This window comes from Egretta garzetta, unplaced genomic scaffold (assembly GCF_000687185.1).
Source record: "Egretta garzetta isolate BGI_Z169 unplaced genomic scaffold, ASM68718v1 scaffold187, whole genome shotgun sequence".
NCBI classification, from domain to species: domain Eukaryota; kingdom Metazoa; phylum Chordata; class Aves; order Pelecaniformes; family Ardeidae; genus Egretta; species Egretta garzetta.
The window spans coordinates 504725-519715 of NW_009260342.1; the positions used below are offsets into that span (position 1 = coordinate 504725).

The 14991-nt window shown below is 36.4% G+C and overlaps 1 protein-coding gene across 1 annotated transcript in view; it reads left to right on the forward strand.

Moving 5' to 3' along the window:
• RABGAP1L (RAB GTPase activating protein 1 like) overlaps nucleotides 1-14991 on the forward strand; it is a 224685-nt gene that overhangs the window by 39548 nt on the left and 170146 nt on the right. Inside the window, exon 13 of the mRNA XM_035898056.1 lies at nucleotides 3095-3245. Within this exon, the coding sequence (XP_035753949.1) occupies nucleotides 3095-3245 (151 nt within the window). The remainder of the gene's footprint in view (nucleotides 1-3094; nucleotides 3246-14991) is intronic.

Here is a 14991-nt window from a genome sequence, read left to right on the forward strand (position 1 = left end):
TTACCAAAAAGATAAAATGAACAGTTGGAAAGTAATGGAGTATATTTTAATTTGTTTTATGATTTAGTGCATCCTCAGCATTAAATTTGTTCTTGCAAGCTGAACTAGTTTAGCTGAGTACTTAAATGTTTCTGATGGGTTTTGGGGGGGGTTTTTTGTTTGTTATTTTAAAAAATTGTAATAGTCAATAGCAGTCTTTAACCAGAAATACTTGTTTGTTAAGTTGGAGCATAGTCTATGCATCGCTGTTCTGTATCCTTGCTCTTTGATGTTTTAAAATTATGTCTTTGAATTTTGCGCAGAAGACTTACAGCACTTTGTAACAAATTAAAGATGTCATCCATGAATGACCCATTTTTCCCCACGTGCTAGAGGATAAGACTAAGACCAGCTTTTATTTTATGCTTGTTTCTGTATAGTCTGGCCAAGCAGGTGTTGGAAAGTGTCTAGCAATGTAAGGTGCCTGGGCCTCTAGACAAAGGAGGGAAAAATGTGTGTTTGTTCGTTATTGTAGAACACAGAGCAAGGATTACTAATGATCAAGCTGTTTCCCAAACAGATGTTCAGAAACTGATAAGTTGTCTATTAAAGTTAGAGTTATGCTTTGCTGCGTGGACTAATCACAGAATCACAGAATCGTAAGGGTTGGAAGGGACCTCAGGAGATCATCTAGTCCAACCCCCCTGCTAAAGCAGGCTCACCTAGAGCATGCTACACAGGACTTCATCCAGGCGGGCTTTGAATATCTCCAGAGAAGGAGACTCCACAACCTCCCTGGGCAGCCTGTTCCAGTGCTCTGCCACCCTCAGAGTGAAGAAGTTCTTCCTCATATTCAACTGAAACCTCTCGTGTTTCAGTTTGCATCCATTGCCCCTAGTCCTGTCGCTGGACACCACTGCAAACAGACTGCTTCCGTCCTCTTGACTTCCACCCTTAAGATATTTGTATGCATTGATGAGATCCCCTCTCAGTCTTCTCTTCTTCAGGCTGAACAAGCCCAACTCTCTCAGCCTTTCCTCGTAGGGGAGATGCTCCAGTCCCTTTATCATTCTGGTAGCTCTCCTCTGGACTCTTTCTAGGAGTTCCTCGTCTTTCTTGAACTGGGGAGCCCAGAACTGGACACAGTACTCCAGTATTACCTCTAATGTAAAACTCTCTAAATAGATGACAAATCCAGTAAAATCTGGTGTACTGTAGGATGCTTAATTCTCAGTTGTGAATGTTTGGTAGAAAGGATGGCATTAGAGCATGGAAGGAATGTGCACCTCTGTTAGTTGTTGCCATAAATTATTTGCATTGTTTTCTTGGTGTCACTGGAAAATTTCCTGTTACATTTATATGGGAATGCACTTTTTTAGCTGTTAATTTTATTTTATCTGCTTGCTGAGTCCTCAGAGGTGGCCTTCTGTGTTTCATATATAATACATATGACCAAATCCATGCTAATAACCAAACTAATCTGCTTTGAAGTGTGCTATGAATGCTTCATTTTCACACAACTTGAGCTTTAAGTTTCTGGTGTACTTTGTTTATTTATTCCTGAATGTATATTTCATAATTCTAGTGTCTAGTGCTTTTAATGTTTCTGTGGATATTGTTTTTTCTTTCTAGTTTTTTCCTATCACAAGACCATTAATCTAGGGTCTAAGGGAAAAGGGACTAGTTGGGTTTTAATTGGCTAACCGAATGATAGTTTGAAATTACTTTTCTTGCACTACGCATTTAAAATTTAAAATAATTATTGTGTTTAAAAGAACCAGGCCATTATATAATCATGCTCATTTTATTTATTTTTTTTTTTAATTCTCAAGTCACTTGGAAAAATGGCGATATCGTCCCCTGAGTATAGGAAAAAGAAACTTATTTAGAGCACCTTTTAAATTTAAACAGTAGTGGTAAACTGTTCACATCTTAATGACCAGTTTCAAAGAATGACTACTCTAAACATTTACTTAAAACTGAAGGTCAAATTACAGGTTATTTAATTTAATCGCAGCTTGCTAGCATTTGGCTAAACTGCCACTCTCACTATTCTCCTACCAGTAGAGTTGAAAAACATAACAATGGTCAAAACAATGAGAGAGCAAAGCACTTCCTACATTAGAAAGAAAAAAAAAAAAAAAGAGTCAATTCACGCGGTCTTCCTGCTGCATTGCTATGAAAATTGCCATAATAAGTCAAAGTGAGGTTTCATCTATATCAGTAAACACTATTATCTCAAAAAGGATTTTTGAACATCTGTGACTGAAAGCTCTGCAATATTGTGCATGTGCAGTGATTTTATCCTAAATATATGGGCTCAGTGATTGGATTATTTTTGATAAACACATCTTTAGCATTCAACCTGTCTGAATACAGCCTTTTCATAGGTCTATATACAAACTTGTGTAGGATTAATTACGCAGTGTTGAAAAATAAAACAAATCATCCTGCAACTGTCTTCCTACATTTCTTGTCATGTGTATAAACAGATAGTAAAACACCAGCTCAAACTAATAGGCAGATTTATTTGGAATGGTGGGATTTTACCAAGGTGTGTGTAAGTGTTACTGCTTTGTGGGACTTGCAACGTACTCTTGGCATTAAGTGTTAAACTGGAACTTCAGTCTTTATGTTAGTACTCTGAAAACTGGCTTTTATTTGTTTTCCAAAATTCATTTCCCTATGCAGCTTAGGTTATTTTAAATTTATTTTCTTAACCTAAGCTAAGTGTCTATGTTGAACAAATATTTAAATTGAATTGTCTGCACAGTTGGCATGGTTTTCTCTGTCAAGTCAAATTGTTCTTCATTAGCCAGTTTGGTTCAACTTCTGCAATTATTTATTGTTCTAATTTTCATTAATTTCTTGAAACCTAGAGAATTTGGATATCACTACATTTTGCCATGGTTCTTATTGTAAATCCTGGCAAAGTTTTTGCTTTCCATCTGACAAATACTAATTAGTGTAACCAGTGGAAGAAAACTTTATGTTGCTAGTTGCTGACTGTACTTTTCAGAATAACATTGGAAAGTTGAAAAACTTTTCATATTTTTATCTTGATTTCTACTCGTGTTGTTGAAATATAATAGGCAAATGATTGTCTGTTTCTCAGGCACAATAATCTTGTTGTGAGACCAAATGGATTATCTACCCTAGTGAAGAGCGGTGTTCCAGAAGCACTGAGGGCAGAGGTTTGGCAGTTGCTGGCAGGATGCCATGACAACCAGGCAATGCTGGATAAATATAGAATTCTCATCACAATGGTAAGTGTTTTTGTTTTTTTCTTTCTTTATTCTTTGGTTAAAATGAATTCTACCAAGCAGCAGTTTTATTCAGTGGTAAAATAGCAAAAGAGTGAAACAGTCTGACTTGTTTTAAGCAACTGAAATTGTGATTAGGTGACTTTACCTCCTGCCATGGGTACCTGCTGAATGGCATTAACAATAGAAATTGCTGACCTATATCTGTAGTAATACTTGACATTTAGCTTTCTATTCACTTGCTGTGATGATAATAAGCACATCAGCTTGTTGTTCAGGTGTGAAGGGGTGGTTTTTTTTATAAACTCAAATTCATTGCTTTGTTTTTTCAACAGCTTCTGTTCTCTGTATGCTTTAATTTTTTGGTTTTTAGTTTTAAAAAAACCCAAAACAAAACCAAACGAAACCCCACAAAGTTGGGTATTTCTTCCTTTGTTGCTTATTTAAAAAAGAATGTTAAAAACATTTTTACGTAGCAGGAAACCAGGCTCCTTTCTGTATGGGCGATCTGAGAGGAGAACCCTGTTCTGAATCTCTTCCCATTCTGTATCCTAATGTCATCAAACAGTCAGTAAACATTATAAAAAGTTATCTGCATAGGTGTTCCAGACTGCTTATAGCTGTGATTGAAAGATTCAGAAGTGCTGTGTTGTAGTAGCAAAAACTCTCTGCAGTGCCAGGAGGTAAACTCACGATCGGGGTTCTGAAATTCTTGCCACTGCAGGGTAGTTTAAGCACTCTGAGAAAAACAGCAGTCTCAGAAATGGTCGTAATGGCAGAAACAGATGAAGATAATTTTATATGTTGCGCATAGAAAGCGTTTGGATGAATCATATGTCTGTACAGAAGTTCTGGGGTAGATGTTGTTAGTAAAAGTTGCCATTCACAATGTTGTTGTCATATCTTTTTGATTCTTGTCCTCTTAATTTGACCTACCCGCTATGTTTGTAAAGTTTTAAAGTGTCCCCTGAGCAAGATCTGTCCTCGTGGCTTCTTTTTCCTTTACCAATAAAGAAGGATGTTTGGATAGTGTAAATTTTTCTTTCTGACGTTGCAGTTGGGTTATATTTTCCTTAGAAACCATTCACAGGACATCTGTCAGCTGTACGTTGCATCAAAACCACCTCCATTATTTTGCTCTTGCTTTCCAAAAGTGGGGAAGATGTTTGTTTCACAGCGGAGGAGGGAGTGGAAAACTTCTAAAATGCAAGCCTTATCTTGATGCTAGGGCCTCATGCCTTAAAAATACCTTGCTACACTTGGCCTTTTCATGATAGAAATATTTCAGTGACGTATATTTTGGAAGATGATATTGCATACAGTATTTAATATGAAATATTATACTGTTATGGATTAGAAAATTAAATCCTATTCTGAACTGAAGCATTTATGCAAACTCAGTTTTTTTTTCTGAAGTAAATCACTTTTATTCTGAAATCACAGAATTTCTTCTGACTGTATATAACTGCTGGCGATCACATCATTTGGCATACATTGCATGAAAGGATTGATGAAAAGAAATGAACAGGAGAGAGTCTATGCCAAACCAAAGCCAAGGCCCATTTTTAGGAATAGTTAATACTCGCTGCTCGAGAAAAACTTAGTAGCTTTTTTTTTAATCAATTATTATCTGATATTTGTATCTGTGAACAGAACTACTTTCAGTTTCAGTTTGGTATGTTGGTAATGTGAATTATTCTACTTGGGGGGGGAAGGGATGTATATATTATTCTCTGAATCCTACTAAAAGCTTTGTTTTAGTGTTATCTTATGTGTGTCAATAATAATATGCATGTTAAACTTCAGAGTTATTTGGGTATTAATGATTGTTCACTTACTTGTCCTGCACAAAGAAGGCAGAATTGATTTCTTTTTTTCTGCATAGTTTGTGTGCTACCATCCCAATATGCCAACATCATGTACTTTATTTTTTCTGTAATTCTTCCCATCAAATACATAGCTTTCATCTTGATTCTGTCAGTTGATGCATACGTTTACACAGATTCGTTGTCTCCTTTTATTTTGGTTATTCTGCTTAACTTTTCTTGTTTAGGCTCACTTCTGGAAGCTGGCTATTTTTGTGGGTGCCTTGACCACTTCAGTAGTATATTATGTGAGCATGTAGATTCCTGAGCGTATTTCTGTAAGACATTCCCAGGTGGTTGGAGGTGGCAGTATTCTGCACTTGCAGCCCTGAGAATAAAGTGTGCAGTGATAGAAGAAGTAGGAGGTGGTAGTAACATCTGTGGACATGACCCCCCTACCTACTTACCTCCTCATACCACTCCCCCTCCTACAGCTCTCTCACTCAAACAGCTCCCCATTAACTGCCCAGGTCCCTTGAACCTTTCGTAACACCCTGTCCCATGCTGCTCTGTCTCCTAGCTGATTATAACAGCTCCTTCATAAGAGCCTGCTCTCCCAACACCCCAGCCCTTTCCCCTTTCTGGTCGTCCAGCATCACCTGCACTGTTTGGCTAAATTGCCAATTGCAGTACTTGGGTGAGAAAGAGGGCACCTGGAAATCACTAGGAAAATCTTTGCATTCACGAATTTGTAAGAAAATAAGTTTATATAGGTGCAGTTGGGGTTTTTGTCTGCTGATGAAAATAACATGGCTGAACAGTGTAATGCTATAGCAAAATGTTGTAGACTATTGTAATAATGAATATAGTGTTAGCTAGTACGTACCAATAAGGTAAGGAATGCCAGCTGGTTTTCTTGTCATTAAAAGCATCTTTGACATCTTTGATTTCTTTGATTATTAGATCTAAAGGGTTTTTTTTTCCTGAAGAAAATTTCAGAGGGCTAACTTGAGGAACAAATCTTGAAAACTGTCATTTTACTATCATAGCTTAAAAGGTGAACCCCAGAGCTGGAATTATTAGTATTGAACATATGATACCTAGAAATCTACTGCAGTATTTTTTAGTTAGAGGAGTGTTCCGTTCAACTTGTTCTATAGGAGAGAGTAATTTGGGCTTGTTTTAGTGTTTCAGTTCAGCACAGAAAGCAAAATAAAATCTCTATCTTATTTAGAAAAATCAATGCCATACTTTTTTTTTCTCCAAAAAACATGTCCTCTAGTCCTCTGTGCTGGAGGTCAACAGTCTGCCAAGAATGATCTAGTGAACTGTTTCCTTTCCCATATCAGATCACTCACACGCCAATACATTTCCCATCTCTAGCTGAGTTTGGAGTTCCAGGAGGGAAGAGAGAAAGAAATGCTTCTGCTCTCACAGATACTTTCTTACTGACAAGCACTGTCTTGCTATATCTCACGTCTCCTGCTGAGTTCCAGCTTGGTGATTACTATGAGCCTCTCAGAAATTTTGACTGAAGCACAATAGTAGGTCTTGCATACAATTTTAGAGAGTAGGAGTTGTGATTTGGCAGCTGTTTAATTTCTGACACATATGTAAATCTGTACTGTATGACAATCAAAATCTGCCTTAGTTACCTTTGTCATGTGTGCCATAGGCTTTTGACCCTGCTGCACGTGGCACAGTAAAGAAAGGGAAAAATAAAAGATACACCAGCAGAGATAAATACTTTTTTAAGGAAAACACAAATGCAAATCAGAGAGAAAAATCTGCTTATGTGATGATAATGAAGGGGTAATACTGGTACTTGTATATAGAGCTTTTGTAAAAGTGTGTCAGATCCATTTGTTAAAAGAAGGTAAGTAGAAAACCATGCATAAGCTAAGGTTACTTCATTGATAGAGTTTTTCTCCTGACTACTTGACATTATTTCATGTTCAGCTTCACTAGTTTCTCATGAGACTCGGACGAATTCTTCCTGTGACAAGATATATTTTGAGCTCCAATAAGCTGGCCAGAGGCAAGCCACAGTTTACCCTGTTAACAGCTGAGGTGACTGGTAGTCGTCTTCAGCAATAGTTATGCTCTGCTTTGCCCCACTCTGCTGGCCTCACTCCTCACTGTCCCTTTCAGAAGAGGCATCAGGCACTGTGTACATTGTTAGAAATCTGCTGTTGCTTGATGGCAGTCATAAAGCAACTTACTGTCGAACACTTGTTGCATCTGAATTGGGACAGATGTTTTATTTATTACATCTTATGCTGCCTATTATTAATGTTTCGCTTTTGTGTTTTAGACGGTTTCATTCTTGTATGTGTTCTCACTGCTGAATTTGTAGGCCAAGACTTCTTTCCATCCTTTTCAGTGTTACGGCCTGGGTGCCTGTTTTGTAGTGCTGTTAACTGATACTGTCGAAATTGCCTATGCTCAAGTTCTTTTTCCTGAGTTTAGAAAGTAGCGCTTGTCAGGGTTGTATGTAGTTGCATAAGTAAAATAATGAAAGCAGAAAAAGGCAGCAATCATTCACATTCTGTAGTTTGAAAACTTTTGGATGGACCATTTTAAGGTAGGATTTGTGATTGTTAAATGTTTCATTTCATTATAAATACTTTCAGTTTATAACCTGATTTCCATTAAGAATGTAGCTTTGCTGGCTACAACTTGACTGGCTTGCTATTGGATCAATCTTACCACTTCTGTTACAAACCTCTACAGAAAAGGAGGAACTACGGTAGAGAAAAACCTTTTAACTGCTTTAACAGCTGTATTTCATTATTACAAGCACTTTCTGAGAACAGAAGCTTTATTTGTAGTGGTTGGACTATGAGAAGTCCTGCAAATGGATGTCTGTATCATCTCTTCTCCCAAAGGTGTAATAGTGGTCTCTTGTCCAAAATTAAAAGTTAGCGATAGGATAGCTAAAAATAGCAAGTATCGTTGTTGAAGTTTCATGATCAGTCTTCCATGCATTGAATTAATTTTAATTACCTGTTTTCCTTAGTGCATCTATTTGCAAACTGATCTCAAAGGACTGAAGTAATAATAAGCTTTCATGTAAACTTAATGTAGAAATGTATTTACTTTTTACACTTTGAAATTACCAAAACTGTTCAAACAAGACAAGGTATTTGCTTCTTTGCTTCATACTTAATATTTACTTGGCTTTTTTATTTTTATTGCTCGTTTGCTCCATAGTTAATAAATGGAAAGTGGAGGAGATTACAAACTAGCCCCTGTGTCTATGCAAATAGGATTAAATGCACTTAACTTTGAAACTGGTGCCTTGATACCATGTTTGTGTGGTTTTGGTGGTGGGTTTTTTTTGTGTGAAACAGTTGGGTTGAAACAGTTTAGCTGTGTATTGAGAGAATTACTTATATAGGAAGGCTATTTTAGTTTGAGTAGAAAATTAATCAAGCTTGTTATTTGCAGCAATACCAAAGGATATTAAGTTAGCACTAGGAAGAACAATATTTTTTGTCCCAATGGCATCGTGCAGGGTTCCACTGCTCAGTGTTCTGAGACTAATTAATCAGTAAGGGTGTCTAATTAAAAAGATGACTGTTCACCAGCTGCCACAGCAGGTTGGTTAATGGACTGAAACATTAGAGTATTTTTGTAGCAAATATTTGTGTTCAGAACACTGCATCTGTTTGTCCTAACTGAAAATGGGGGATTTTAGGCATTTATGGAGCGAGGAATAACTCGTATGTTCTCTGCCTAGTACAGCGGGAGCGACTCATTTCATCAGAGCTCGCTCTGTTAAGCAGTCTGGTCACAAACAATGCGAGAATATCAAGAGTAGCATGTAACATATGGGTTTCTTCTTGCAGTGGTTCTTCAGAAATGTGTCTATGAAGTGAAGAACTCTCATATTTCTAAATAGACTGCTGTCCTAGACTACAGCCAAAACTGGTACGGTGACCATCTTTTCTTTTGACATGTGCTTACGGCGAATAGCGTACTGAAAATTGTAAAGGTCCCCCTTTTGCAGGAAAGCATGCTGAAATCTTTGAAGATGGTACCTTGCACAATTTGTGATTACAGATATTAGAAACACAGCGTGCCTGTCTTTTTGCACTGAACAAATTTCCCAGCGATAAAAGTTAAAAAGTTTCAGAAATGCTGTTCTATTATATTTTTGTTCTTTTTTTTTTTCTTTGTATCTTTATTTGCTCTCTCTACTAATTAGGAACGGTCTCCCTTTAACTTTTAGAGACGTTAGATATCAGGGGTGGCATAGCCATATGCTTATCAGTTATAAAAGATCCTATTATATAAGGATGAATTATCGTTATTAAAAAATGTGATTTTTTTTTTTTTCAGTTGCCTAAAAAGAGAGATTACTAATACCTGTTTTAGTGCTTTTTGAATGAGGTGCTTAGATACTAAGCAAAATAATTCTAGAGGAACTGATCACTTCTGAGATGTATATGCAACTTTTCCAGTTTCAGGTTTCTTTTAAATGAAGTATCTATAGGCAGTTTCTTAAGGTTTTACTTTTCTCCATTTTTTCTGAAAGGGTAAGAATAGGAAGACTTTTACTTAACTATTCTCTTAAACTGACATCATTCATTTCATGGCAAGTAAATTCTTGATATTTTTATAATTTAATGTGGTTTGTAAAGAAAAATCAGATCATATGCTGGTCGGATTGATAGGATGCCTCATTTTTGGTATAAGCTGAGCTGTTAGTGCCAACAGTTAGTCTTCTACTTGTTTGAATTATTTGAGTGGCGCTGCATACTGTGGAATAATAAAGTATATATGAACTGAAAATACTTATTAGAAATTAGTGAAAAAATACTGCCTCTGAAGAGCAGAAGTTGACAGGATTTTAATTCTTTAAATAGCTTCATTTAAATTCAGACTTCAGATAAAAGCTTTAGTTTATTATGAATGTACTGGGATACCTAGTTTCACAGTAAATGTTAATATTAGTCTTACAAACTCAGGAATAAAATGTCCCTAAGGTGAATTTAATTTGCCAAGTTTTGATTCATTTAGAGCTCATCTGGAGAAAATCTTTCAATTTTGTGTGCACAAAAGGGAAAATCTTATATTCACTCTTCATCTTCAAATAAATTCTTCAATTTAATGACAGCTCTTTTCAGGAAAGAAAGGAGTAGCATCCATTAGTAATTTTTATTTTTATGTCATCTTAATTTTAACTTTTATGTATGATATTTGAGGTGGAAAATAAATTCAGTAGTGTTTTTTTCAGGGCCTGCATAAAATTATAAAAAGTTCTGCCACATTAAGAATTTTCCTGCAATTTCTTTTCCATACATAACCACTTACAATAGCACTAAAATGACAATCACAATACAATTCTTGGCTCTTGGGGTGCTGTATGACCTACTGGCTCTAAAAGTCACATAAATTGGCACGTTGTTTTGAAGGGTAGAGTGCAAATGATGTTTGCATGTGCCCTCTTGGAGATTGCATTTTGTTTTGTCTGTGTGAATTTATAATAAGTTATATGCAAAAACAGGGTTGCCCATCGTTTCAAACAGAATGATAAAACATTGGGTAATATTAGTGTTAGGGCCTGAATAGGTTTAAATGATGGTTACTGGAAGAATTTATATTAAAATTGATTGTCTCATAGGCTCTGCATATGTGTATATTGATGCAGATAAAAAGTGTTTTGTTAGGTAGGATGGAGCAGGGATGTCTCATTGTCTCGCTATTTCTTTACAGTAGTGTGTGCGGTAATAGCTGGTAGTTCTGGTAACCTCAGAGCTCGTTTTAAAAATCCATGGTACTCCTTTGTAGATAAAACATTAATAGGTATCCTAGTTTAATTTGAATGTTGGTTTGATAATAGGTGTTCAGTTTTCCTGTAGCAGTAACGATGCTGATGCTGAAAGAGCAGCCATAGTAAGAAGATGCTTTAAACAATGGTATTCTACACATCTGAGTAAAATTGGATCATTTCTGAAGTTCTCTGCAGCGTGTGTTGTCTTTATGTAATGCATATTCATTCTGTGTGTATGCATCTATCTGTTACAGCGTAGGGCGCTGCTTAGATGAAGCAAACTGTTATGTATGTGGACTATTGCAAGAGAGCTGCAATTCCTGAGAGCATAATTTTTATTTTTTTTTTAAACAATCAACCTTCTCTTTCATCTAAAACTCACTTCTTCCTAACCATCCCCTGCTTTCAAACAAATGTTGCATAACTGGCATTCAGGAGGCTGCGTTACTCAAGGGCTGGAGCTGTTGAAGGTGAGAGGAAGAGACAAAACATGGGGTTTTGTGTGTTACTGTAATGGAGCAGTTAGTATGAGTGGAATTAGGTGATATTATCCATATAACAGCCACATTCTGGAAATCAGAAGACTGTGCTGAAAATCAGAGTAATTGGATTTTAATGTCTTGTTTGCAAGGCTAATGAATTGCTGTTATTGCACATGTAAATAAACAGTAATGTTAGTCTTCAAAAGAATTTCAGGCCAGCCTCAGTCTGACTTTGAAATAGGAAGGCAGTTCGTGTGTCACTGGGTTGCTGAACTGCCACGTTAGCATGTGCAAGTGGCTTGCATATGCAAATGCAATGACTATCTAAAAATTATTATGTCTCTCGAAAAATCTGAATTACCAGCTGTAATTTGTATTTGGAATGGTTTGTGTCTGAATTAAAGCTGAGGGCAACTTCCTTGTAGATTCTGTTGTGTGATTTCTTTTATTTATTTATTTTTTTAAAAGGTTGTTTCAAACCATCAGGAACTGCTTTGTCTAAAAGCCTGATCCGGGGTCCTGGTTTTCCTAACACAGAAAAAGATGCAGAAGTCAGTCTTTAAAATATTTCCTGTGACTATTTTATGAAAGTTAATGTTTCAAAGATCTTAAATGCATTTATTTAAGAGAACAAGCCACCTTTCCTGACTATTAATTGCTGGTTTCAGTATGTTAATGTTTGATGCCATAAGAATTAAACAAAGCGCTCTAAAAGCTTAGAGAAGAGCACTAAGAATCAAAGGATCCAGAAGTATACTTTATAGCTAGCTTCTTTTATTTCTCTAAAGAATCACAGTTGGTGTTTAAAGTCTTTTAAAATGCCTTTGTTAACAACAGCACTGGTGGTCAACATTTTGTTAAAGCATGTTCTACCATAGCAGCATACAGCTAGCAATGGGCAATTCACAATAACTGAAATAGTAACAAAACCAGAAAAGCCTGAGTTGCATACATAAGTGATGAATACATCACTTAAATTCAAACTGGAATTTAATATCAGGGTGAATTCTGATACCTTTTGCTTCCTTAATTTATATATGACTTCTTCATGATAAAACCCTGAACAACAATATTATTCATATGTTCTTTAGGATATTCTTCTAAGGGGCTGAGCTGGTATTAAGTACATGTGACAGTAATCACTTCAGATGAGATGAGAAACCTATAGATCTTCTTTACAGCCTGTATCCATTAAACATTTTTTCCCCTTTGTAGTGATGAGTATGCTCATACAAATTAAGAGTAATTTCCCCTGTCAGCAAGCAAATTTGCAGCTGCTGAGGTAAACTATCCAAAAGGAGATCAATTGTAGTCTGCTAGTGCATATACTCTTTCTAATAATCTTTTATGTAGGTTTCTGTGCACGTACCCAAATATTTTGGCAGCTAAGAATTATTTTTTTCTTGTTGTGAATTTTCATCAGTTGTTTTTTAAACTGAAAACTGAATATTGATGATATGGAGCTTCACATTTTTTAATCATATGCTGCATATGACAAAGCCATCTTCATATGACTGGTTTGTCTTAAAAGCAATCCAGTTTCAAAATACAACCTTTTTTTGCCTAGGTAGTACAATATACAGCCTGAATCTAAAACCAAATCATCGTATACAGGGGGTGCGGTTTCAGGCTGCGCCTTATTCAGGCTGTGTGCTTGCTAGAAGAGGTTTCTTTTACTGCATGTTCTGTCTCTTCGATACACTCTATCTAGCGATTGCAAGGCTGATACATCACAGTAATTTGTAGAGTTTTATTTTCGAAGCTTCCTTCCCCCTATTTCTCTGTTACAGCAATGAGATGGATTCGCTGTGTAGCTGTGTTGCCACTAGGTGTGGTGTAAGGGGTGAGATGGGAGTGTGTGGCTGGGGCAGGGCAGGAAGGACAGGTGAGGCCATTTTTGGGGCAGCTTTCAGATAGCCCTAGTTAGGTTAATGTAACTCTGCAGTCTAATTAAGTATGCTTCTTGTTACCTATATGGCAAAGGAATTAGAGGTGCCTTTTGAACGATGCCACTTTTCTTTCATGAATTTGTAAATGTAATTTTGGAAAGTGCTTTTGGTCTTTGTTGTCACCCCTTCCAGGATTTCCTTTGCCTTCCTATGAAAATGCTTGCTCTCAAATTCTTCTTTTATGGAAAACTGAAAATATAGAAACACATGTCAGGGATAAAATGTGCCTGCAAAAGTTAGAATAAATATTCGTTTGGGATGCTTTTATATATACATATATTCAGTGCAGAATGGCTATACCTGATACAACAAGAAATGTGACCCCCGCATGCTGAATGCAAGCAATGGATTTACATAGCTGTCAGTTAAGTGGAGTGATATTTGGACTGCTGCACATTTTCTTTGGATTCAAAGACTTACATTTCAGGCAACCATGCACTTGATTAAGTTTAGAATATTATACAATGAGGAAACTAATTTCATAGAAAGCTCAGAACAGCATGTCTTTTGTCTTCAATAGCTGGTTGAGTCAGCAACAAAGCTTGAAAATAAGCAGCGTGGGTCCCTTAGCCTAAGCATTAGATGGAATAATTCTAAAACATTGACTTAAAGCCTTGATATTCATATATCTAAGATTTATCCTAACTGATAAAAAGTTATGTATAGTGACTGTTGTACATGGAGCTTTCTTTGCAGAAGCTGTTTACTTTGGCACAGATCCATCAGTAATGTATTTTCCTACATTATTTGTGTCTCTAGAAATACCCGTGGCTTTGTCTGATACTAAGGAGAGAATGAGTTAACTGCGTATCTAGCCTCAAGGATTAATACTGAGGCTGGGAAAGCAAAACTACAAAAATACACTTAAGTTTATCTATTATCCTTGCTGCACTCCCTTGTCTGTTGCTTGAATTTCCAGTGTCTCTTGATTCTTGTGCTGCAGTAAGAAGTTAATTTGATTCTTTTCACTTTAGCACAAGTGAAGGAGGAACCTGACTTTAATCTGTATTCTTGGCCATGCTACTCCTGCATGGTGAAAGCTCTCGTGGTCTGGGCTGAGAGCCTTTTCATACAGGTCAGAAAAGAGTTATGAGTAACACTAGTAGGGACCTTGATTAACTGCAGTGAAAACAAAATACAAGGCACATAACTGTCTTAAAATACTAGCTTACCCTGGGATACTAGCACATGCTACGTTCATGGTTCCAGTGTAAATATTTCCCATGTAAGTTACTGTTTCTAGTCATAATTCTCTGAAATATCTGTTAAATACTTTGCTTAGTATTAATTAAGGCTTATCTGAACATGAGCTTTGGAACATTTCACAGTGCACACAGTTCTGTTAATTCTTTCATAAAAGTAGCAATTCTGACAATCTGACAAGTGTTGGATGGGAGACAGTGAGTACTCTAAGATTGTTGTCTAGCTAGGAGCCCTGTAATGATCAAACATGTATCAGAAATTTAAGTATGTTATGATCTTGTAATTATAGGCATCTTTATAATTCCATACATATAAAGAGGCAGAACTTTGCTGCTTCAGACAGATGAATTTTGGTATTCCCTAACTGCTCAGTGCTTAATTTAAAATCATTAAGTAACTTTTAGTTATGTTGTGCCTTTTGATCGTTGTGATGACGGACATAAATACTGTCCTGTTGCTGTTTATTTCAATAATAAGCTGATATATTTTACGGATCTAGGTAAAGTTGCCAGGACATTAATTAAGTGGCAT